The sequence below is a fragment of the Ursus arctos genome, unplaced genomic scaffold, assembly GCF_023065955.2.
Source record: "Ursus arctos isolate Adak ecotype North America unplaced genomic scaffold, UrsArc2.0 scaffold_18, whole genome shotgun sequence".
Classification (NCBI taxonomy): domain Eukaryota; kingdom Metazoa; phylum Chordata; class Mammalia; order Carnivora; family Ursidae; genus Ursus; species Ursus arctos.
Genome location: NW_026622852.1, coordinates 60,099,667 through 60,116,372, shown reverse-complemented (window position 1 = coordinate 60,116,372; position 16,706 = coordinate 60,099,667). Strand labels below are relative to the sequence as shown.

At 58.0% G+C, this 16,706-nt stretch overlaps 1 protein-coding gene across 1 annotated transcript; it reads left to right on the top strand.

The window, feature by feature from the left end:
* The first annotated feature begins 2,186 nt into the window (after positions 1 to 2,186).
* Positions 2,187 to 7,500, top strand: SAPCD2 (suppressor APC domain containing 2). Its single transcript, XM_026490182.3, has 6 exons — positions 2,187 to 2,775; positions 5,457 to 5,569; positions 6,182 to 6,328; positions 6,675 to 6,782; positions 6,908 to 7,027; positions 7,101 to 7,500. Exons 1-6 carry the CDS (start codon positions 2,187 to 2,189, stop codon positions 7,227 to 7,229), a joined length of 1,206 nt encoding a protein of 401 aa, XP_026345967.1. The 3' UTR covers positions 7,230 to 7,500.
* Positions 7,501 to 16,706: the final 9,206 nt, after the last annotated feature.

Sequence of the window (16,706 nt, the reverse complement as noted above, 5' to 3'; positions counted from 1 at the left end):
CCTGGAACAGGTACAGGGACTGTGTTAGGCTGGGGACAGAGGGCCCCACCAACCACTTCCAGGGAGCTCCAAGCTGGCACAGTGAGAACATAATGGCGACGGGGACCGGCACCCACTTGGTCAGGGCTCTGGGAAGCCCCTGGGGGTGACAGCAACACTGAAAGGTACAGAGCTAGGAAAGTGTTGGGTCAGGCTGGAGAGTGGAGAAGGAGGAAGTGGTCAGAATTCAGGACAGGAAGTACACGGGGCCCACCCTTAGGCCCGCGTCCAGAGCTGGCACTAACTCGGGTGTCTTCGTACCTTCCACCAGTGCCTGGCCAGGGGCAGCCCACCAGGAAGCCCACAGACTGAGGGCCTCCTCCCCCACAGTTCTGATGCTCTAGGAAGGCCTTGTTCTCTCTGTATAGTGGGCTTGGGCTCACAGGGGCCTGGCCTGGGTGCTGCTGGCCACTGGCCTCCACACCTACATGAACCCCCACAGAGCCGTCTCCAGGCCTCCCCATCCCACCCAAGGGTGGCGTTTCCACAGGATGAGGCTTCACATGTGCAGGCCACCCACTAGGACTCCACTGTGGGACACACTGATGCTAGGCTGTGGGGTGGCTCTGTCCTGCGTCCAGAAAGCACAGGGAGGGGCTTAGGGGGAGAGAAGCACTGTCACTACCAGAAGGCAGCCTCGTGCTTTGAAAATCAAGACACGTAACTTCAAGGTGTGGGCAGGTACCTGAGTGGAGTTTCAAAGGAGGCAGAGTGATCAGCCCGGAGCAGACGGGGAAAGGTGTTCCTGGTGGAGAGCTACCACATGCAGGGCCCCAGAGGCGAGGGACTGCTGGGTACCCTAAGGATGGGGGACCCGGCGAGGGTGTGCTGGAAGGAGAGTAGGAGGGGAGACGAACTGCAGGACAAACCGCTTGAATGCTGGGACTGAGGCTGGTCCTGCCACTAATGGGGAAGGCAGGGATGGGTCAGGCTCTATGGGGAGACTCCAGGCTCACAGCTTTCTAGGTCCTTCCAAAATTCCTTACCATAACGGAGCCCCAACTTTGAGGGCTGTGAAATTAATAAAGGGAAGCATCATTTAGAATGGAATCAGGAAGTCTTGACAGGGGGAGCTCTCATGAGCACAGCAGCACCTGTCCCAGCTGACCTCACCTTCCTGGGCAGGAAGAAATTCACTTTATGACCCTAACAGGAGGAAGTTCTCTTCTTGAAGAGAGGCGGGCTAAGCTCCAGCTGCCTCCCGACTGGATCCTGGCTGGAAATGAAGCAGGGGCCGCTGGGGACACAGGGCTGCCTGGCTGGCCTGAAGAGGCCGTGAGAGTCAGGGGAGCAGCGGGAGGAAGTGTCCGGCCAGAGGAAGAGGCTGGAGCAGACTTTGGAAGCCAGGAGAGCTGGTCACCAGATGGGGATCTGGGGACACAGGAAAAAGTGGCTTTGTCCTGCACTAGGCAGGAAAGGCCAGGTTATCCCCAGGGACAAGGGGAGGCGCTAGCCGCAGTGCGGACAGAGAGGCCTCTGTGAGGGGAAGCGCCCAGCCGGCTGGAGCCCACAATCCTCTTGGGACTCTCCTGGTAAATGGGCCCCGGAGTCGGGGGGCCTGGGCCAGGGGACCCCGAGTAGGGGGTGAAGAGTCCCCAAGGGAGCCAGACGGGGAAGGTGAATCCCTGGAGGAGGTGTGCGCCCCATCCTTACCCCCACGAGGACACCCGGGACAGGTTTTCCGTAGGGCGCCAGGCCCCGCCCCTCGGAGAGGGCTGAACTGCGCCGAGAGGGCTGCCGGGGGCGGGGGGGGGGGGGAAGGGTCCGCTCGGGGCTCCCTCCCCAACCCGCAAGGCCGAGGGGAGGCGGAGTTGCGGGACCCCCCCCTCCCAGCAGGTCCCGGGCCTCCCCCATCCCCAGCCGCAGCCAACACGGCGGCGGGAGCGCGCGGGGCCCTCGGTGGAAAATCAAACCGGGCTGGCGGCCTCTCAGCCAATCCGGGAGCAGACCGGCCGGCTTCGGCCAATGGCCGCCGCGAATGCTAATGAGCGCTGACGCCACGAGGAGGGTCCATTCAAAAAGTCGCAGCTATTGTCGCGGCAGGTTGCGCGCGCCGGCCGGGCCCCGCCGTCGGGCCGCGCGGGGACCGAGACCGGGACGGAGCCGGGGACGGAGGAGCCGGGGACGGAGCCCGGCGGCGACCGCCCATGGCCGGAGCCGCGATGGCCGAGCCGGGCCGCGGGCCGCCCGCCGCGCCCGCGCCCGGCACTGAGGGGCTGCCGCGCGCCTTCCTGCAGAGCCTGCGCACCCTCTTCGACATCCTGGACGACCGGCGGCGCGGCTGCGTGCACCTGCGCGAGATCGAGTCCCGCTGGCAGGGCGCCGACGCGCGCGAGTTGCCCCGCGGCGTGCTCGAGGGCCTGCGCCAGGTGGCCCCCGCCAGCGGCTACCTGACCTTCGAGCGCTTCGTGGCTGGCCTGCGCACCTCGCTGCTGAGCGCCGACGGCGGCCCGCGGGGCCAGGCGCGCGCCCCTGCCCGGGGAGGCTGCCCGGCGCGGCCCGGAGGTCAGCAGCCGCCGCCGCCGCCGCGCCTGGTGTTCGCGCCGGCTGACGAGCCGCGGACGGTCCTGGAGAGGAAGCCCTTACCCCTGGGCTCGCGGGCCCCGCCGGCCGTCCCCGGCGGCGCGGCCCGGAGCCTGGAGAAGCTGTGCGGGCCAGCAGAGGCAGCGCCCGGTCCTGCCGAGCCCGAGAGGCCCCAGGGCGCGGCGCTGGAGCGGAGCCCGAGCGCGGACGCTGGTGAGTGCGGGGCGGCCTCCAGCCCCGCCTCGTAGCTGTTCCCCTCCCTCCCCCATCCCCACACCCCGCCACCGACCCCCGCGACTTGCGCCTCGGGCCAGAGCCAGAGAGGTGCTGCCGGTGCCTCTCCTACCGCGGGGGCAGGGGCGGGCAGCTCTACGTGGGCCCAAGGGCCGTAAGCGCCTAGAGGGAAGGGGCCCTCTTGCCTTTCCCGGTGTGCTCCGGGGCCAGGAGGCAGGCCAACCCCTCCCCCGCCACCGTGGGAGGCTACCAGGGCCAAGGGCCTGGTGGGTGACTCCAAACTCCACCAGGAAGTCTCCCTACCCAGCCTGAGCTGAGCACTGGGGATTCCTGCCCCACACCTGGGGACGCTAAGGCTCTCAAGTGCATCTCTGATAGCACTCTAGGCAGAGGAGTTTCCCTCTAGTTCAGAGGAGAGAAGGTACCCCAGACTGAGAAGGGCCCTCCCTGCCCTTTTTGGGTCCTTAGTTTGGCCGCTGCACCAAGAGGGCTGGACCCACTGCCTCCACCACTGAGGCCGGTGGAGATGTCCTAGGAGGACCTGGCCTGGTTGCCGGGAAGAGTGAAGTGGTGGGTGGGTCTCCAGCCCAATATTCAAGGCTTACCAGGCTGACACCAGGGAGAGACTCAGGCGCAGCCCCCCGCCCCCCCCTCCCCGGGGGTGGCCAGTGGGGTCCTTGCCTGGCTTCCGGTCCAGTTGGCAGTTGACAGGAGATGGCTGAATGACCCATGTGGGCCCCTCTAGTGTCTGCTCTGGGAATAGCAGCTGCCTTATGGATGGGGGTGGGGTCCAAACCCCTTAGCTCATTCAGCCTGCATGCGTGCACCCTCCCTCCCCGTGCAGGCCTCTCTGCACCCCCACCACGGCAGCTGCCAGCCTTTCTATGCCTTCACCACTCTGCCAGCCTCACTGGGCGTCTGCTCCAGCCTTGCCCCTGTTCCCCAGCCCCATGCCTGGTGTTTGGAGCCACAGTGGCTCCTGGCCTTTGGTGAAGCCATCCAGCAGCCCACCCCAGGCTGGGGGCTCCCCCTGCTCCTCACTGCCCAACCTCTCTGTCCCCGTGGTCTGGAGAGGCAGGGGACACTTCTGGGTGCACAGCCGGTGCCATCCCCATGGCTGCAAATACTTGAAAATCAGCTGGGAGTGGAGCTTGGATGCCTCCGACCTGTGGCCCAGCACCGCTCTGTTCTGGTGCCCTGGGTGGCACTGGGTCATCTGCTGCACCCCTCTGAGGATTAGACACAGGGCTGGGCAGGTGGCTAGTGCTCCCCATGGGCAGCTTTAGGCTCAGGCCAGCCTCTCACTGTCACCTTTACAGACAGAGGCCCAGACAAGAGGCATGGCATGTGCATGGAGTGCCAAATCTGGAGCTCCGAGATCCCCCAGCTTCCCAGGAAGAGAAAGCCCCCATACACACAGAGCCCCCCACCCCCGAGATCCAGGTCCCCCTTCTTTGGCCCTGTTGGAGCTCCGTACACCCAGGCCTGCCCTGGCCCAGTGGGTACAGGCTGCTAGCTCAGGCCCCGACGGGGGACAGGGCTGTCTGCATCTGCTGGTCATCCCACTGAAAACCCAGCGTGCTGTCATCCGGGAATCTGGGAGCTGCCCCACACCAAGCCCAGGTGATCTGGGGGTGTTCCCTGCCCCCCAGCCTCCCTCTACTGTATCTTCTCTGCCAACCGCGTAGCACGGGCAGGTTGGGACGCGATCTCTGGGCTTGCACGGAGCCTGTCTGCCAGGGCTGGCTGGAGGCCTGCCCTGCCGCCTGGTGCCAACCCTGTGGACGTGTCCCCTTCTTGCATCACCCCCCACTCCCCTTGGCCAGTGCCAGGGGCATAGCCTGTGAGGCTGAGCCTGGTGTGGGGGGATAGGGCTAGGGAGCCAGGGGAGGGTGATTTCCTCCACACCTGCACCCCACTCCTCCCCTCTTGTGTTGCCCTGCATATACTCCCCATCCCCCAGGGCAGCCAGCTGGTCCCGCTGGCTTTTCACCCCCAAGCCGGCTCCTGCAGGTGGGTGCCTAAGCCACCGTGTCTCCTAAGTTACGTGCCGAACACAGGGTTCGCACGTATGTGTTGGCCCAACTTTATGTTTTATCCTTCCCGGGAAAAGTTAGGTCTGGGCCACCTGTGCCCCCCCATTTCACCTGCAGCAACTCCTGTCACTCGTAAAGGTCCCGGCAGACAAGAAGAAAGAAGCAGGGAAGCCCAAGGCCCTGCTCACTCGCCCTATATCTAGCAGCCTTCGAGCCCCTGCAGTGTACCCAAAGTACTTTGGGCACCGGGGATTCCCGGACCAACTGGGTAAAGCCCTTGCCCTCAGGGCGCTCATGCCGAGGCATGTATGTGGGCTCATGCATTTGTGTTGTGTGCACAGACATGCAGCCTCAAGGGCCACATAGCCCTCCCCAAGATGGGGTAAGGGGAGTTGGTAGGGATCGAGTGGGGAGCCAGGCCCCACAGAGGCCAGGTGTGTGTAGGGCTAGGTGGTAGCCCATGCCCCTGGGATGGGTTGAGTTGGGGAGGATCTGAACTGTCCACGACCCTAGAGGCATGTCGGCCTGGACACCCAGCTTTGCATTGCCAGGCTCGGGGTGGGGGGCATTGAGATTGACTAGGCAGGTCTGGAAATGAGCCAGGGCCTTGCCTCTCTGCCGCAGGTGCAGTGGCCTGCAGGCCCCGGGAGCTAGGCATGGGCGATACCCATCGGGCCCCCCGTGCCCGAGGGGAACGTCGGAGGCACACCATCACCAACGGTGTGGACTGTGACCTGGTGAGTGAGGGCTCTGGGGGATCCTCCATCTTGCGGGGCTTGGACTTGGCCCCCACGCTTGGTCTCCTGGACCACCCCTTTGCCTGGGAGGTGGCAGCCAAGGCTGGGTTTGGGGGGGGGCTGGAATGTCAGTTAATTACAAACATCTCTCCCCACGCGGGCTTGAATCCACTTGAGGGATGGCTCAAGGCCAGATGAAGAAGTCCTTTAGGGAAAAGGCAGCCGGGGTGTGCCGTGGCATGTGGAGTGGGCACGGCCCCTCCCGAGAACTGCCCCCCCGCATCAGCCCACTTCCCGAGACTCCCCTTTGCTGAGTTAGCCCAGCTCACCAGCTGCGTGCGCACCAGTGCCCTAAAGGGAGCTGCTGCGCTGGGGAGTGCTGCTGTGTTCCCCAGGGGAAGCCTGCGTGAAGGGCCCCGGGAGGGCCGCCTCCCCCACCCCAGAGGAGAGATGGGGCCATGCTTCCTGACAGGCAGGGGTGCGGGCAGGCTGGCGCTGGCGTGGGTCGGTCCGTGGGCGTGCGTCGGCGTTGCCTGGCTGCGGTTCCTCACGCACACACATCGGAACGCGCGGTTTGCGCGCTCACCCGCACTATGCCCCCGCGCACGGCAGCTGAAGCAGATGCAGGAGCTGGAGCAGGAGAAGGAGGTGCTGCTACAGGGTCTGGAGATGATGGCGCGGGGCCGGGACTGGTACCAGCAGCAGCTGCAGCGCGTGCAGGAGCGCCAGCGTCGCCTGAGCCAGAGCAGGGCCAGCGCTGTGAGTGACGCCGCCCAAGGCCGGGCGGTCCCTGCCCCTAGACAGCGTGGTGCTCCCTGCACATGCAGGAAGCACCCTGACCCCCGCACCCCTGGAGTGGCACAGGACTGCCCTATTCCAGGGTGCACCGGCTGTCCCTCCACCCAGGGTGCCGGGACCCCCCCACCTACACTGCCTGCACCCTGGGGCAGATGTCCCCTAGCGGCAACACCCGTGGACTCCTTGTCTGCTCTAAGCAGGAATCTGGGGGGACAGGAGCGCCACCTGTGAGGACCCCTCTCAAGCACGGTGGCTGACTTTGGCTGGTCCTGCTCGCTGACTTTCCCCTTTCCTGCTTTCCTCCCAGGACTTTGGCAGTGAGGGGAGCCCCCTCCCGCTGGGCCGGCTGCTGCCCAAGGTCCAGGAGGTGGCCCGGTGCCTGGGGGAGCTGCTGGCTGCAGCCTGTGCCGGCAGGGTGAGTGCCCCCCAGACCACCCAGCACCTGCAGAGGGCCCATGGCCCGCGCGGTACCACCCCTCACCCTCACCCTGGAGGCCATGCCCGGGAATGCCAGGCCTGCCTGACCGTGCCCTCCCGTAGGCTTTGCCCTCGTCCTCGGGGCTCCCGTGCCCGACCCCGGCCCCCGCCTCACCCTCTGCCCCTGGCTGGCAGCAGCAAACCGTCCTCATGCTGAAAGAGCAGAACCGGCTTCTCACCCAGGTGAGGTGTAGGGAGGGGTGCGGGGTGCAGGCTGGAGGCCCGGCGGGCCCTGACGGACCTCCCGCCTCCCCAGGAGGTGACCAGCAAGAGTGAGCGTATCACGCAGCTGGAGCAGGAGAAATCTGCCCTCATCAAACAGCTGTTCGCGGCGCGCGCCCTCAGCCAGCAGGACGCTGGGCCGCTGGACGCCACCTTCATCTAGTTGCCCACGGGCACCGACAGCTCTCAGGGCCTGGCCCGGCGGTCAGCCCGCGCAGGCACCTCTTTGAGCCTGCTTGGGCTGAAGACCACCTGACTGGCCTGGACACAGGTTTCTTCCTCTCTTGCAATCTGGGCTCGCAGCCCCCCCAGCCCGCGGTGGAGCCAGCGGGTGGGCTGGGCCTCAGAATGTCCCGCGGCCCCAGACCCGGACTCGGTCCTAGCCTTGGGGGGCTAGCCCGGGGTGGGGCTTCATTGTGCTAATAGAACCTGAAGCTGCTACTGCCACCATCAGTGGACAGGGGGGCCTCGCCTCACGTTGACTAGCTCTCAGGCAGCTCTGGGCAGGCGGGTTTGCGGCCACGGGCCTGTCCTCTCTGACCTGCGGTCTCCAGCTGAAGGTACTGGTCCCACTAGGCTGCATTTCCCACCGCAGCCAGCAGAGGGCGCCGCATGCACGACAGCCGGAGCTGCCCAGCAGCGGCCATGGTGAGGTGTGTGAGGTCCGCCCTGGGGGTCCCTGACATGGGCCGGGACACCTGGGGGCCCACCAGGAGATTGGGCCCAGGAGCCCAAGGGCATCTTGCCTCCCTGAGGTCTAGGGGCTGTCCTTCGGCCAGGAGCAGATGGAAGGAGCTGATGGAAGGGGTATCTGGTCCTGGGGGATCTCCTGCCGGGATAATAGAGTTCACGCCTGGGCCAAGGCTGGCCTGTTGTCCCCTCCTCACAGACCCCAGACCTGAAAACAGCTTGGGCTAGCAGTCATCCCCCCTTGCCAACACAGCTCACAGAGCAACCGGTGACCCATGTTCAGGGCCTTGGGCCCAGCAGGCACCCTGGCCAGGGCGGGACATGGTCGCCAGGGTCGCTCCAGTGCGCCCCTCCCCTGGGGAGGGCTCTGTCCCCACGGGAGATGTCAGTGTGGGCCTCCCAGGTGTGCCCCCAAGCTTCCTTATAGGCCGTGCACCCGACCAGGGCCTCCCGCACATGATTCAGGGTTCCCAGGTTTGGGACCTGCCGCACCTCCCTGTCTCCACCCCTCACTTGGCGTCAGACTTGGGCCGACTCAGCCACAGAGGAGGAAAACCACAGGGTTCAGGAAGAGACGAGGCAGGGTCCTTGTCTGGGGCAACTCCCCACCCTACACCAGCCCCCCCCAGAAGGGGGCTCCAGCCCAGGAGGGGCCTCATGACCTGTGCCACCATCCCCACAGGAACTTGCCCCCCACACCAAGGACTTGACATTACCGTTGGGTCGTGCAGTGGGGGGGCCCCAGGCATGGGGTGTGAGCACGTATGGAGAGACCCCATTACCCCAGACAGTTTAGGTGCATGGACTCCCACAGCTCTGGAGGGGGTGCTGGCTGCAGAGGAGGGTCCCAGGTGCAGTGTGGCCGGCTGCCCCCTGCCAGCCCCTGCTCTGAGCTCCCCCCATTGTGCTCCGGGCTTACAGAGGGGGAGGGGCATTGTCCTGGGTCAGGCCCAAATCTGCCCAGCGTGCAAGCTGCCCTCCTCAGAGGTGGGGTGGGCTCTTCTGGGGGCCCAAGAACCCCCAGGCCTAGACCTGCGCAGGCTCTGTGGGAGGGGAGCCAAGAGGGGAGTGGAGTCCTGAAGGATAAGACAGGGCCCCCAGCACCCACTGGGACATGCAGGCCAGTGGCCAGCTCAGGGCCAGCCCAGGAAAAATCCTCCCCATTGACAGTTTGGGACCTACCCCCTGGGACCTCCCCAAAGCTGCCTCTTGTATTCTTGGATCTGCTCTTCCCCCTTCCATCCCACGACCAGTCCCTCCCCACCAGCCCAGACCCTGAGCCCACCCTCTCACTGGAAGTCTGTGCTCACAGGTTCTCCACGGGCAACCCGTGACATTTTCAAAACTGAAAACTATACCCGCCCCCTGCTCTTAATCCTCCCATGACCCTGTCACTCAGGGCAGCCCCCAGGCTCAGCCTCCACAGCCCTTCCCAGGCCCTGCCCATAGTTGGGCTGCTGCTGGACAGCCAGCCTCCCACCTCTGGTCTTTGCAAATGGTGTTCCATCTCCTAGAACACCCCCTCCCTGCTTCACCTGGCTCGCCCCTACCCAGCCCTCACGATGGAGTGGAGGAGGCTGAGGAGGCCGTAACAGTGAAGGAGGCAGGCTTGCGAGCTTGGCAGGGGTGTCCCCTGGGGCGTCTGCCCTGCCTGGGGGTTCTGCATTCCCTCTGCTGTCTCCACACCAGACAACACGGTGTCGGCCCCAGCTGTCCTTCAGCAGGAGACCTTCCCCAGAAAGCACCCCTTGAGCTGCGAGACCAGCTGACTACACAGGAGGCAAGTCTGGGATAGAAACCCTCTCCTGTTCTCGGTGCTCCACCCAGGGTGAAAACACACGTCCCCCTTGCTTGCAGTCGGAAATCAAGCTACCTGTGCGCCCCAGACACCTCAAGGGAAGAAGTGTAAGTGGCCCAGGTTGGCAGGTCCCGTCAGCTGGCAGAAGCAAACACGTCCTCTGCAAAACGCTCGTTTCCTTCGCGGCTGAGGAGGTCTGGGGGGCGGGTGCTGTCTTCCTGCGCGATGTTGATGACATCCCTGGCTTCCATCCACACCCTCAGTTGTGACAACTAAAGTGTCTCCAGACGTTGCCAAATGTCCCAAGGGGTATCCCTGCTGGAGAATCACTGCCCCGGTGATTTCACGTACGTCAAGTCCCAAGGAGAATGGGTGTCTCTAAGTCAAAACGCTTTTTCACAAACACCAGGAGTGCACCCACCATGAGAGCCAGCAGAAAGAACAGATTCCGCAAACATTTCAGATATTGGAATTATCAGAAAATATACAATAGCTTTTATATGTCTAAAGAAATAAAAGAGATTCTTGAAAATATAAACAAGGATAGTCTTTTATAGTTTCTTAGTCTGTGAAGTATAAGCTTTTAGTCTATAAAGATGAGCAGTAAAGCATGAAAAAGCAAGCAACCTATAGAAATGAAATGGAAATGGAAACAAAAGGACTAAGCTTCCGACTTTCTGCTGGGGAGTTAGTGAACCAGAAGAGCCCAGCCCAGAGAGTCAGCGGGAAGCACGAGTGAGAGGCGAGGGTCACTCATCTGCTTGCATTTCCTAGAGGAGGACAAGGAAGGACGGGCACTGAATGAAGATAAGCTGGTGTCAAGTTTTCCAGAAGTGTCTAAAACCTCAGTTCTCTGGTCCAGAAATCCCAAAAACCCCAGCCAGGCTGAACAGGAAGAGATGCACATTGTCTCTCACAAGATCATCAGAGAATCCAGGGGCGGAGCAGGTGCCTACCAGGGGCTCATCAGAAGCCAGTGGGAGGGGAAGGCAACGGCTGAGACCGTGTAACTATGACCCGCAAGGCCAGACCCAGAGGAGCCCTTTCAAGAGTGAGGGCAACATCGGGGCTCCTGGGCGGCTCCGTCAGTGAAGCGTCTGCTTTCAGCTCAGGTCATGATCCCGGGGTCCTGGGATCGAGCTCCAGCCCCACGTCGGGCTCCCTGCTCAGCGGGGAGTCTGCTGCTCCCCCTGCTGGTGTGCTCACGCGTGCGCGCTCTCTCTCTCTCTCTCTCTCTCTCAAATAACTAAAATCTTAAAACAAAAACAAAAAAACCCTAGGGCAATGTAAATAAAAGCATATCCTTTCCCCCCCCCACCCCAAATGAGAGTTTACCACCCACAGGATTCCACTAAAGGACACTCTGGAGGAAGGACTTCAGAAGAACGGCAGCAGTAAGAAGGAACTCTAAATAAGGATGAGTCAGTTAACGAGTTAACTGGAGGCTCAGGGGTTTAAAGCAACATTATTTGCTTGCTGTTTCTGGGGGCTCGGGGCTCGGGAGCGGTCCCACTGGACAGTCTGGCTTGGAATCTCCTGTGGCCGCCGTCTCCCGAGGGCCGGCTTCCAAGATGGCGCCCTCACAGGGCTGTTGGCAGAGCCCCTGGATTCCTTGTCTCCGTGTCCTCGACGGATCCGCTTCCCCTAGAGCGCATGGCCCAAGAGCAGCAACCGTGAAGGAGCCACCTGCCTGTGAGGACCTAGGCTCAGGCGTCACTGAATCACAACCTCCCCTGTGTCTTAACTCTGATGGTTAGAAGCCAGTCCTTGGTCCAGTTCTTTATCAAGGGGTGTGGAAGGGGAATCGGGCACCGCCTTTCTAGGGAAGGAGATCAAATAATCTGTGGACATATTTTAAAGCCAACCAAAATGCATCATTAAATCTAAGCAAACATAGACTATATACAATAGTAGTAATAATAGTAATTGTACTAATGGGGGGCCCAGGAGAGAACTGAGACCACGTGAAAATGGCACGCAGGGAGGGAAGACTAGAGCTCAGGCATTCTAAAGTGCTCGATTCATTTGTAAGGGAAAAGACACTCACTTTAGATTTGGTTAAGTGTGTGTATTAAAATAATTAGGAGAGTCCAGTAAAATAGTGGCTAGCCAGGGAGGGGCAGGGGACAGGGCAGGAAGACGAAAAAGTTTAGTCTTAAGAGAGAAAAACACAATAAGGTGACGGAATTACATTGGTAATCACAATATATGTGAGTATATATAAAAAATAAACTCTAGTTTATTTTTTAAAATTTAGATTAGATTGATTAACACACAGTGTATTATTGGTTCCAGAGGTAGAGGTCAGTGATTCGTCAGTTGTATTTAACACCCAGTGCTCATTCCATCACATGCCGTCCTTAACGCCTGTCACCCAGTTACCCCGCCCCCCCCACCTCCTCTCCAGCCACCCTGTTTGTTTCTTATGGTTAAGAGTCTCTTCTGGTTTGTCTCCCTCTCTGATTTCTTCTTGTTTAATTTTTTCCTCTCTTCCCCTTTGCTCCTGTTTTGTTTCTTTTTTTTTTTTTAAGATTTTATTTATTTATTCGACAGAGATAGAGACAGCTAGCGAGAGAGGGAACACAAGCAGGGGGAGTGGGAGAGGAAGAAGCAGGCTCATAGCGGAAGAGCCTGATGTGGGGCTCGATCCCATAATGCCGGGATCACGCCCTGAGCCGAAGGCAGACGCTTAACCGCTGTGCCACCCAGGCGCCCCCCTGTTTTGTTTCTTAAATTCCACGTATGAGTAAGATCATATGATAATTATCTTTTTCTGATTGACTTATTTTGCTTAGCATAATACCCTCTAATTCCATCCACATTGTTGCAAATGGCAAGCTTTTATTTTTTGAAGACGGAGTAGTATTCCATTATATACATATATACCACGTCTTCTTTATCCATTCGCCTGGGCTCTTTCCATAGTTCGGCTATTGTAGACATTGCTGCTGTAAACATTGGGGTGCAGGTGCCCCTTCAGATCACCACATTTGTATCTTTGGGGTAAATCCCCAGTAGTGCAATTGCTGGGTCATAGGGTAGCTCTATTTTCAACTTTTTGAGGAACCTCCATATTGTTTTCCCGAGTGGCTGCACCAGCTTGCATTCCCACCAACAGTGCAGGAAGGTTCCCCTTTCTCTGCGTCCTCGCCAACATCTGTCGTTTCCTGATTTGTTAATTTTAGCTGTTCTGACTGGTGTGAGGTGTATCTCATTGTGGTGGTTTTTTGTGTTTCCCTGATGCCGAGTGATGTGGAGCATTTTCTCACGTGTCTCTTGGCCATTTGTACGTCTTCTTTGGAGAAATGTCTGTTCATGTCTTCTGCCTATTTCTTGATTGGATTATTTGTTCTTTGGGTGTTGAGTTTGATAAGTTCTTTATAGATCTTGGATACTAGCCCTTTATCGGATAAGACATTTGCAAATATCTTCTCCCATTCTGTCAGTTGTCTTTTGGTTTTGTTGACTGTTTGCTTTGCTGTGCAGAAGCTTCTTATCTTGATGAATTCCCAATAGCTCACTTTTGCCACTGTTTCCCTTGCCTTTGGAGATGTGTCTAGCGAGAAGTTGCTGTGGCTGAGGTCAGAGGTTGTTGCCCGTGTTCTCCTCTGGGATTTTGATGGATTCCTGTCTCACATTGAGGTCTTTCATCCATTTTGAGTCTGTTTTTGTGTATGATGTAAGAAAATGGTCCAGTTTCATTCTTCTGCATGTGGCTGTCCAATTTTCCCCACACCATTTGTTGAAGAGACTGTCTTTTTCCCATTGGATATTCTTTCCTGCTTCATTGAAGATGAGTTGACCATAGAGTTGAGGGTCCATTTCTGGGTTCTCTATTCTGTTCCATTGATCTATGTGTCTGTTTTTGCCAGTACCATAGTGTCTTAATAATCACAGCTTTGTAACAGAGCTTGACGTCCGGAATTGTGATGCCCCCAGCTTTGGTTTTCTTTTTCAACCTTCCTTTGGCTATTTGGGGTCTTTTCTGGTTCCATACAAATTTTAGGATCATTTGTTCCAGCTCTGTGAAAAAAGTTGATGGTGTTTTGATAGGGATCGCATTGAATGTATAGATTGCTCTGGGTAGCATAGCCATTTTCACAATGTTTGTTCTTCCAATCCATGAGCATGGAACGTTTTTCCATTTCTTTGTGTCTTCCTCAATTTTTTTCATGGGCGTTCTGTAGTTTTCTGAGTACAGATCCTTTACCTCTTTGGTTAGGTTTATTCCTAGGTATCTCACGGTTTTGGGTGCAACCGTAAATGGGATTGCCTCCTTAATTTCTCTCTTTTCTGTCTCATTGTTAGCGTATAGAAATGCAACTGATTTCTGTGCATTGGTTTTTTAAAAAGATTTTATTTATTTATTTGAGAGAGGGAGAGTGTGAGAGAGCATGAGAGGGGGACGCGTCAGAGGGAGAAGCAGAATCCCCGCTGAGCAGGGAGCTTGATGTGGGGCTCGATGCTGAGATCATGACCTGAGCTGAAGGCAGACACTCCACCCACTGAGCCCCCCAAGTGCCCCTGTGCGTTGATTTTATATCCTGCTGCTTTGCTGAATTCCTATATGAGTTTTAGCAATTTGGCGGTGGAGTCTTTTGGGTTTTCCCAAAAGTATCGTGTCATCTGTGAAGAGTGAGAATAACTCTAGTTTAATTGTCAGACTGGAGTTTTAGAAAGTCAGGTAGCTGTTTTAAGAGACAGACCTAAGGGGCGCCTGGGTGGTGCAGTCATTAAGCATCTGCCTTCGGCTCAGGGCGTGATCCCAGCGTTCTGGGATCAAGCCCCACATCAGGCTTCTCTGCTGGGAGCCTGCTTCTTCCTCTCCCACTCCCCCTGCTTGTGTTCCCTCTCTCGCTGGCTGTCTCTGTCAAATAAATAAATAAAATCTGTAAAAAAAAAAAAAAGAGATAGACCTAAATACGGCATCAAAAACAAAAACAGGAAAAGCTTGAGATTGTATTAATATAAAACTAAAGAGATTTTAAGGCAAAAGACATTATTAGTGATGAAGACAGTAAGTCCCTAATAATAAAAAGCTTAAATCACCAGGGAGATACAACAACCCTAAACCTGTAATCACCCAATAACAGCCTCAAAATATGTAAACTACAAAAGAGGAAGATATACAGATGGCATGTGTGTACCCGAAAAGCTGTCCAATGGGATTAGCCATTAGGAAAGCGGGGTACAGTGAAATATTGCACCCCAAACAGAGCAGCTAAAAACAAACCCATGGCGACACCATTTGCTGGCGAGCAGGTGGAGAAACGGAATTGCTTGGACATTGTTGGTGGGAACGTCAAAAGATACAGCCGCTCTGGAAAAGCCGGTGGTAGTTCCTTTGAAAACTACAGCTCACTGACCGTATGCGATGGTGCGTCACCCTGGCTGGGGTACGGTGCCCAGGCGTCCCGTCAAACACCTGTCTGGATGTGGCTGCGAAGGGTTGCATTAGATATGATTCACATTTACATCAGTAGACTTTTCGAAAAGCAGATCACCCTCTGAAATGTGGGTGGACCCCATCCAATCAGTTTAAGACCTTAAGAGAAGAGCGTGAAGCCCCTCAAAGAGGAAGGGATTCTGTCTGCAGACACTGTGTGGACTCAAGACTGCAACACGGACCCCCCACCCCACCCCACCGAGTCTCCCAGTCGCTGACCTGCCCGGCAGACCTTAGACTCGCCAGTTCCCACAGCTGTGTGAGTCAGCTCCTCAAAGTACATCTTTCCCTCCCGCTCCCCATATAGTCACGGGGCCTATAGGAAGCACCCCAATACATGACACAAGCCAGCAACTGCATTCTTGGGCATTCGTCCCAGATAAATGCAGACACCTTCACGCAGGAACAGGTCCATACCTATCTCAACACTTGTCAGAACACTAAGGAGACACTGATAAACCCACCATCACAGTTGGAGATGTTAATAAGACGCGAGGCCTGAGTGTTTTACAGGCAAATTCAACCCATTAGTCAAGGAAGAGGTAATCCAAATGCCACCTAAGTTTTTTCCAGAGGAAAAGTTTATTCTGCTAGTGTGACCTTGATATCCCAACCAAAGAGCTACGTCACGGGAGAGGGGAAGTACGGGCCCGGCCCATCCCACAACACAGTGTTAGCCGTGAGAATAAAGCTCTCCGTTCCTCCCTTACTCTTCAAGGTCCGGGGAAACCACAGGCACGTCCAACAAAGAAAGCTGAGGGATGCTATTTTATGGAGAAGGAGGAGGAAGTGCAAGGGGTTCCTGAGGCCAGGTCGCTGGAGAAAAGCAGGGCTTCAGGATGAGGACCACCGGCGAGCTGCTGGGGTCGATTTCTTCTCGGAGAAGCAGTGTGCGTCCCTCTTCGATGGGGTCCCCCTGAAATCCCGTGGAGTTCGTGACAGTGCTTCTTCCTGGGGGTACGGCTCCCCCTCTGGCCTCAGGACTCCGCGTTAGTCCATCGCTGGGTGTAGGTCCGATGTCATCGCATTTGTGATCCCAACGCTGGTTCTAAAAATGTCTACGGAAGAGCTCGGGGTCCAGGGAGCAGCAGGGAGAGGGGACCGTCTTCCCAGACAGGAAGACCGGCCAGCGCTCCCGGCTGGGTGCCGGGTGCTGGGCGCGCAGGCTGGAAGAGGACCCGCACCCGTGGACGTGGCACATGGTGGGGCCAGCCCTGCCCGCACATCAGGGCAGAGAACCCGCGTGATCCAAGGCCCGGGCCAACCAATTCTCCACACGGGAAATAGGGGATTGGAGCCCTTCTCTCACATCCTACACACAGACCGCTTCCAGGTAGATCAAAGGCTGGCCCTGAGCAAACCCACAAAACCTTGGGAGCTCGACTTAGGGGCACACCCGGCGACCTCACGGCCGACCAGGCACACAAGAGCACAGAGCGGAAAATGACACGTTCGGACCCGTTCGGAGATTCCGGAACTTCAGGGCCGGAGCACGAACGTCCAGAGCATACGTACAGACAGACAACGTCTAGAAACTGGACTGGGAGCTTGAACAGACGCTTCGCAGAAAACAGGAAAGACACGCGACACTGTCTCTTCAGTAACGGAGGGAACGCCGTTAAAATCTCGGGACTTCACGTTCACCAGCTTCTCAAAACTCTACAAGTCACACGAATCCAACTGCTCGTGGGCATGCTGACCCCTCG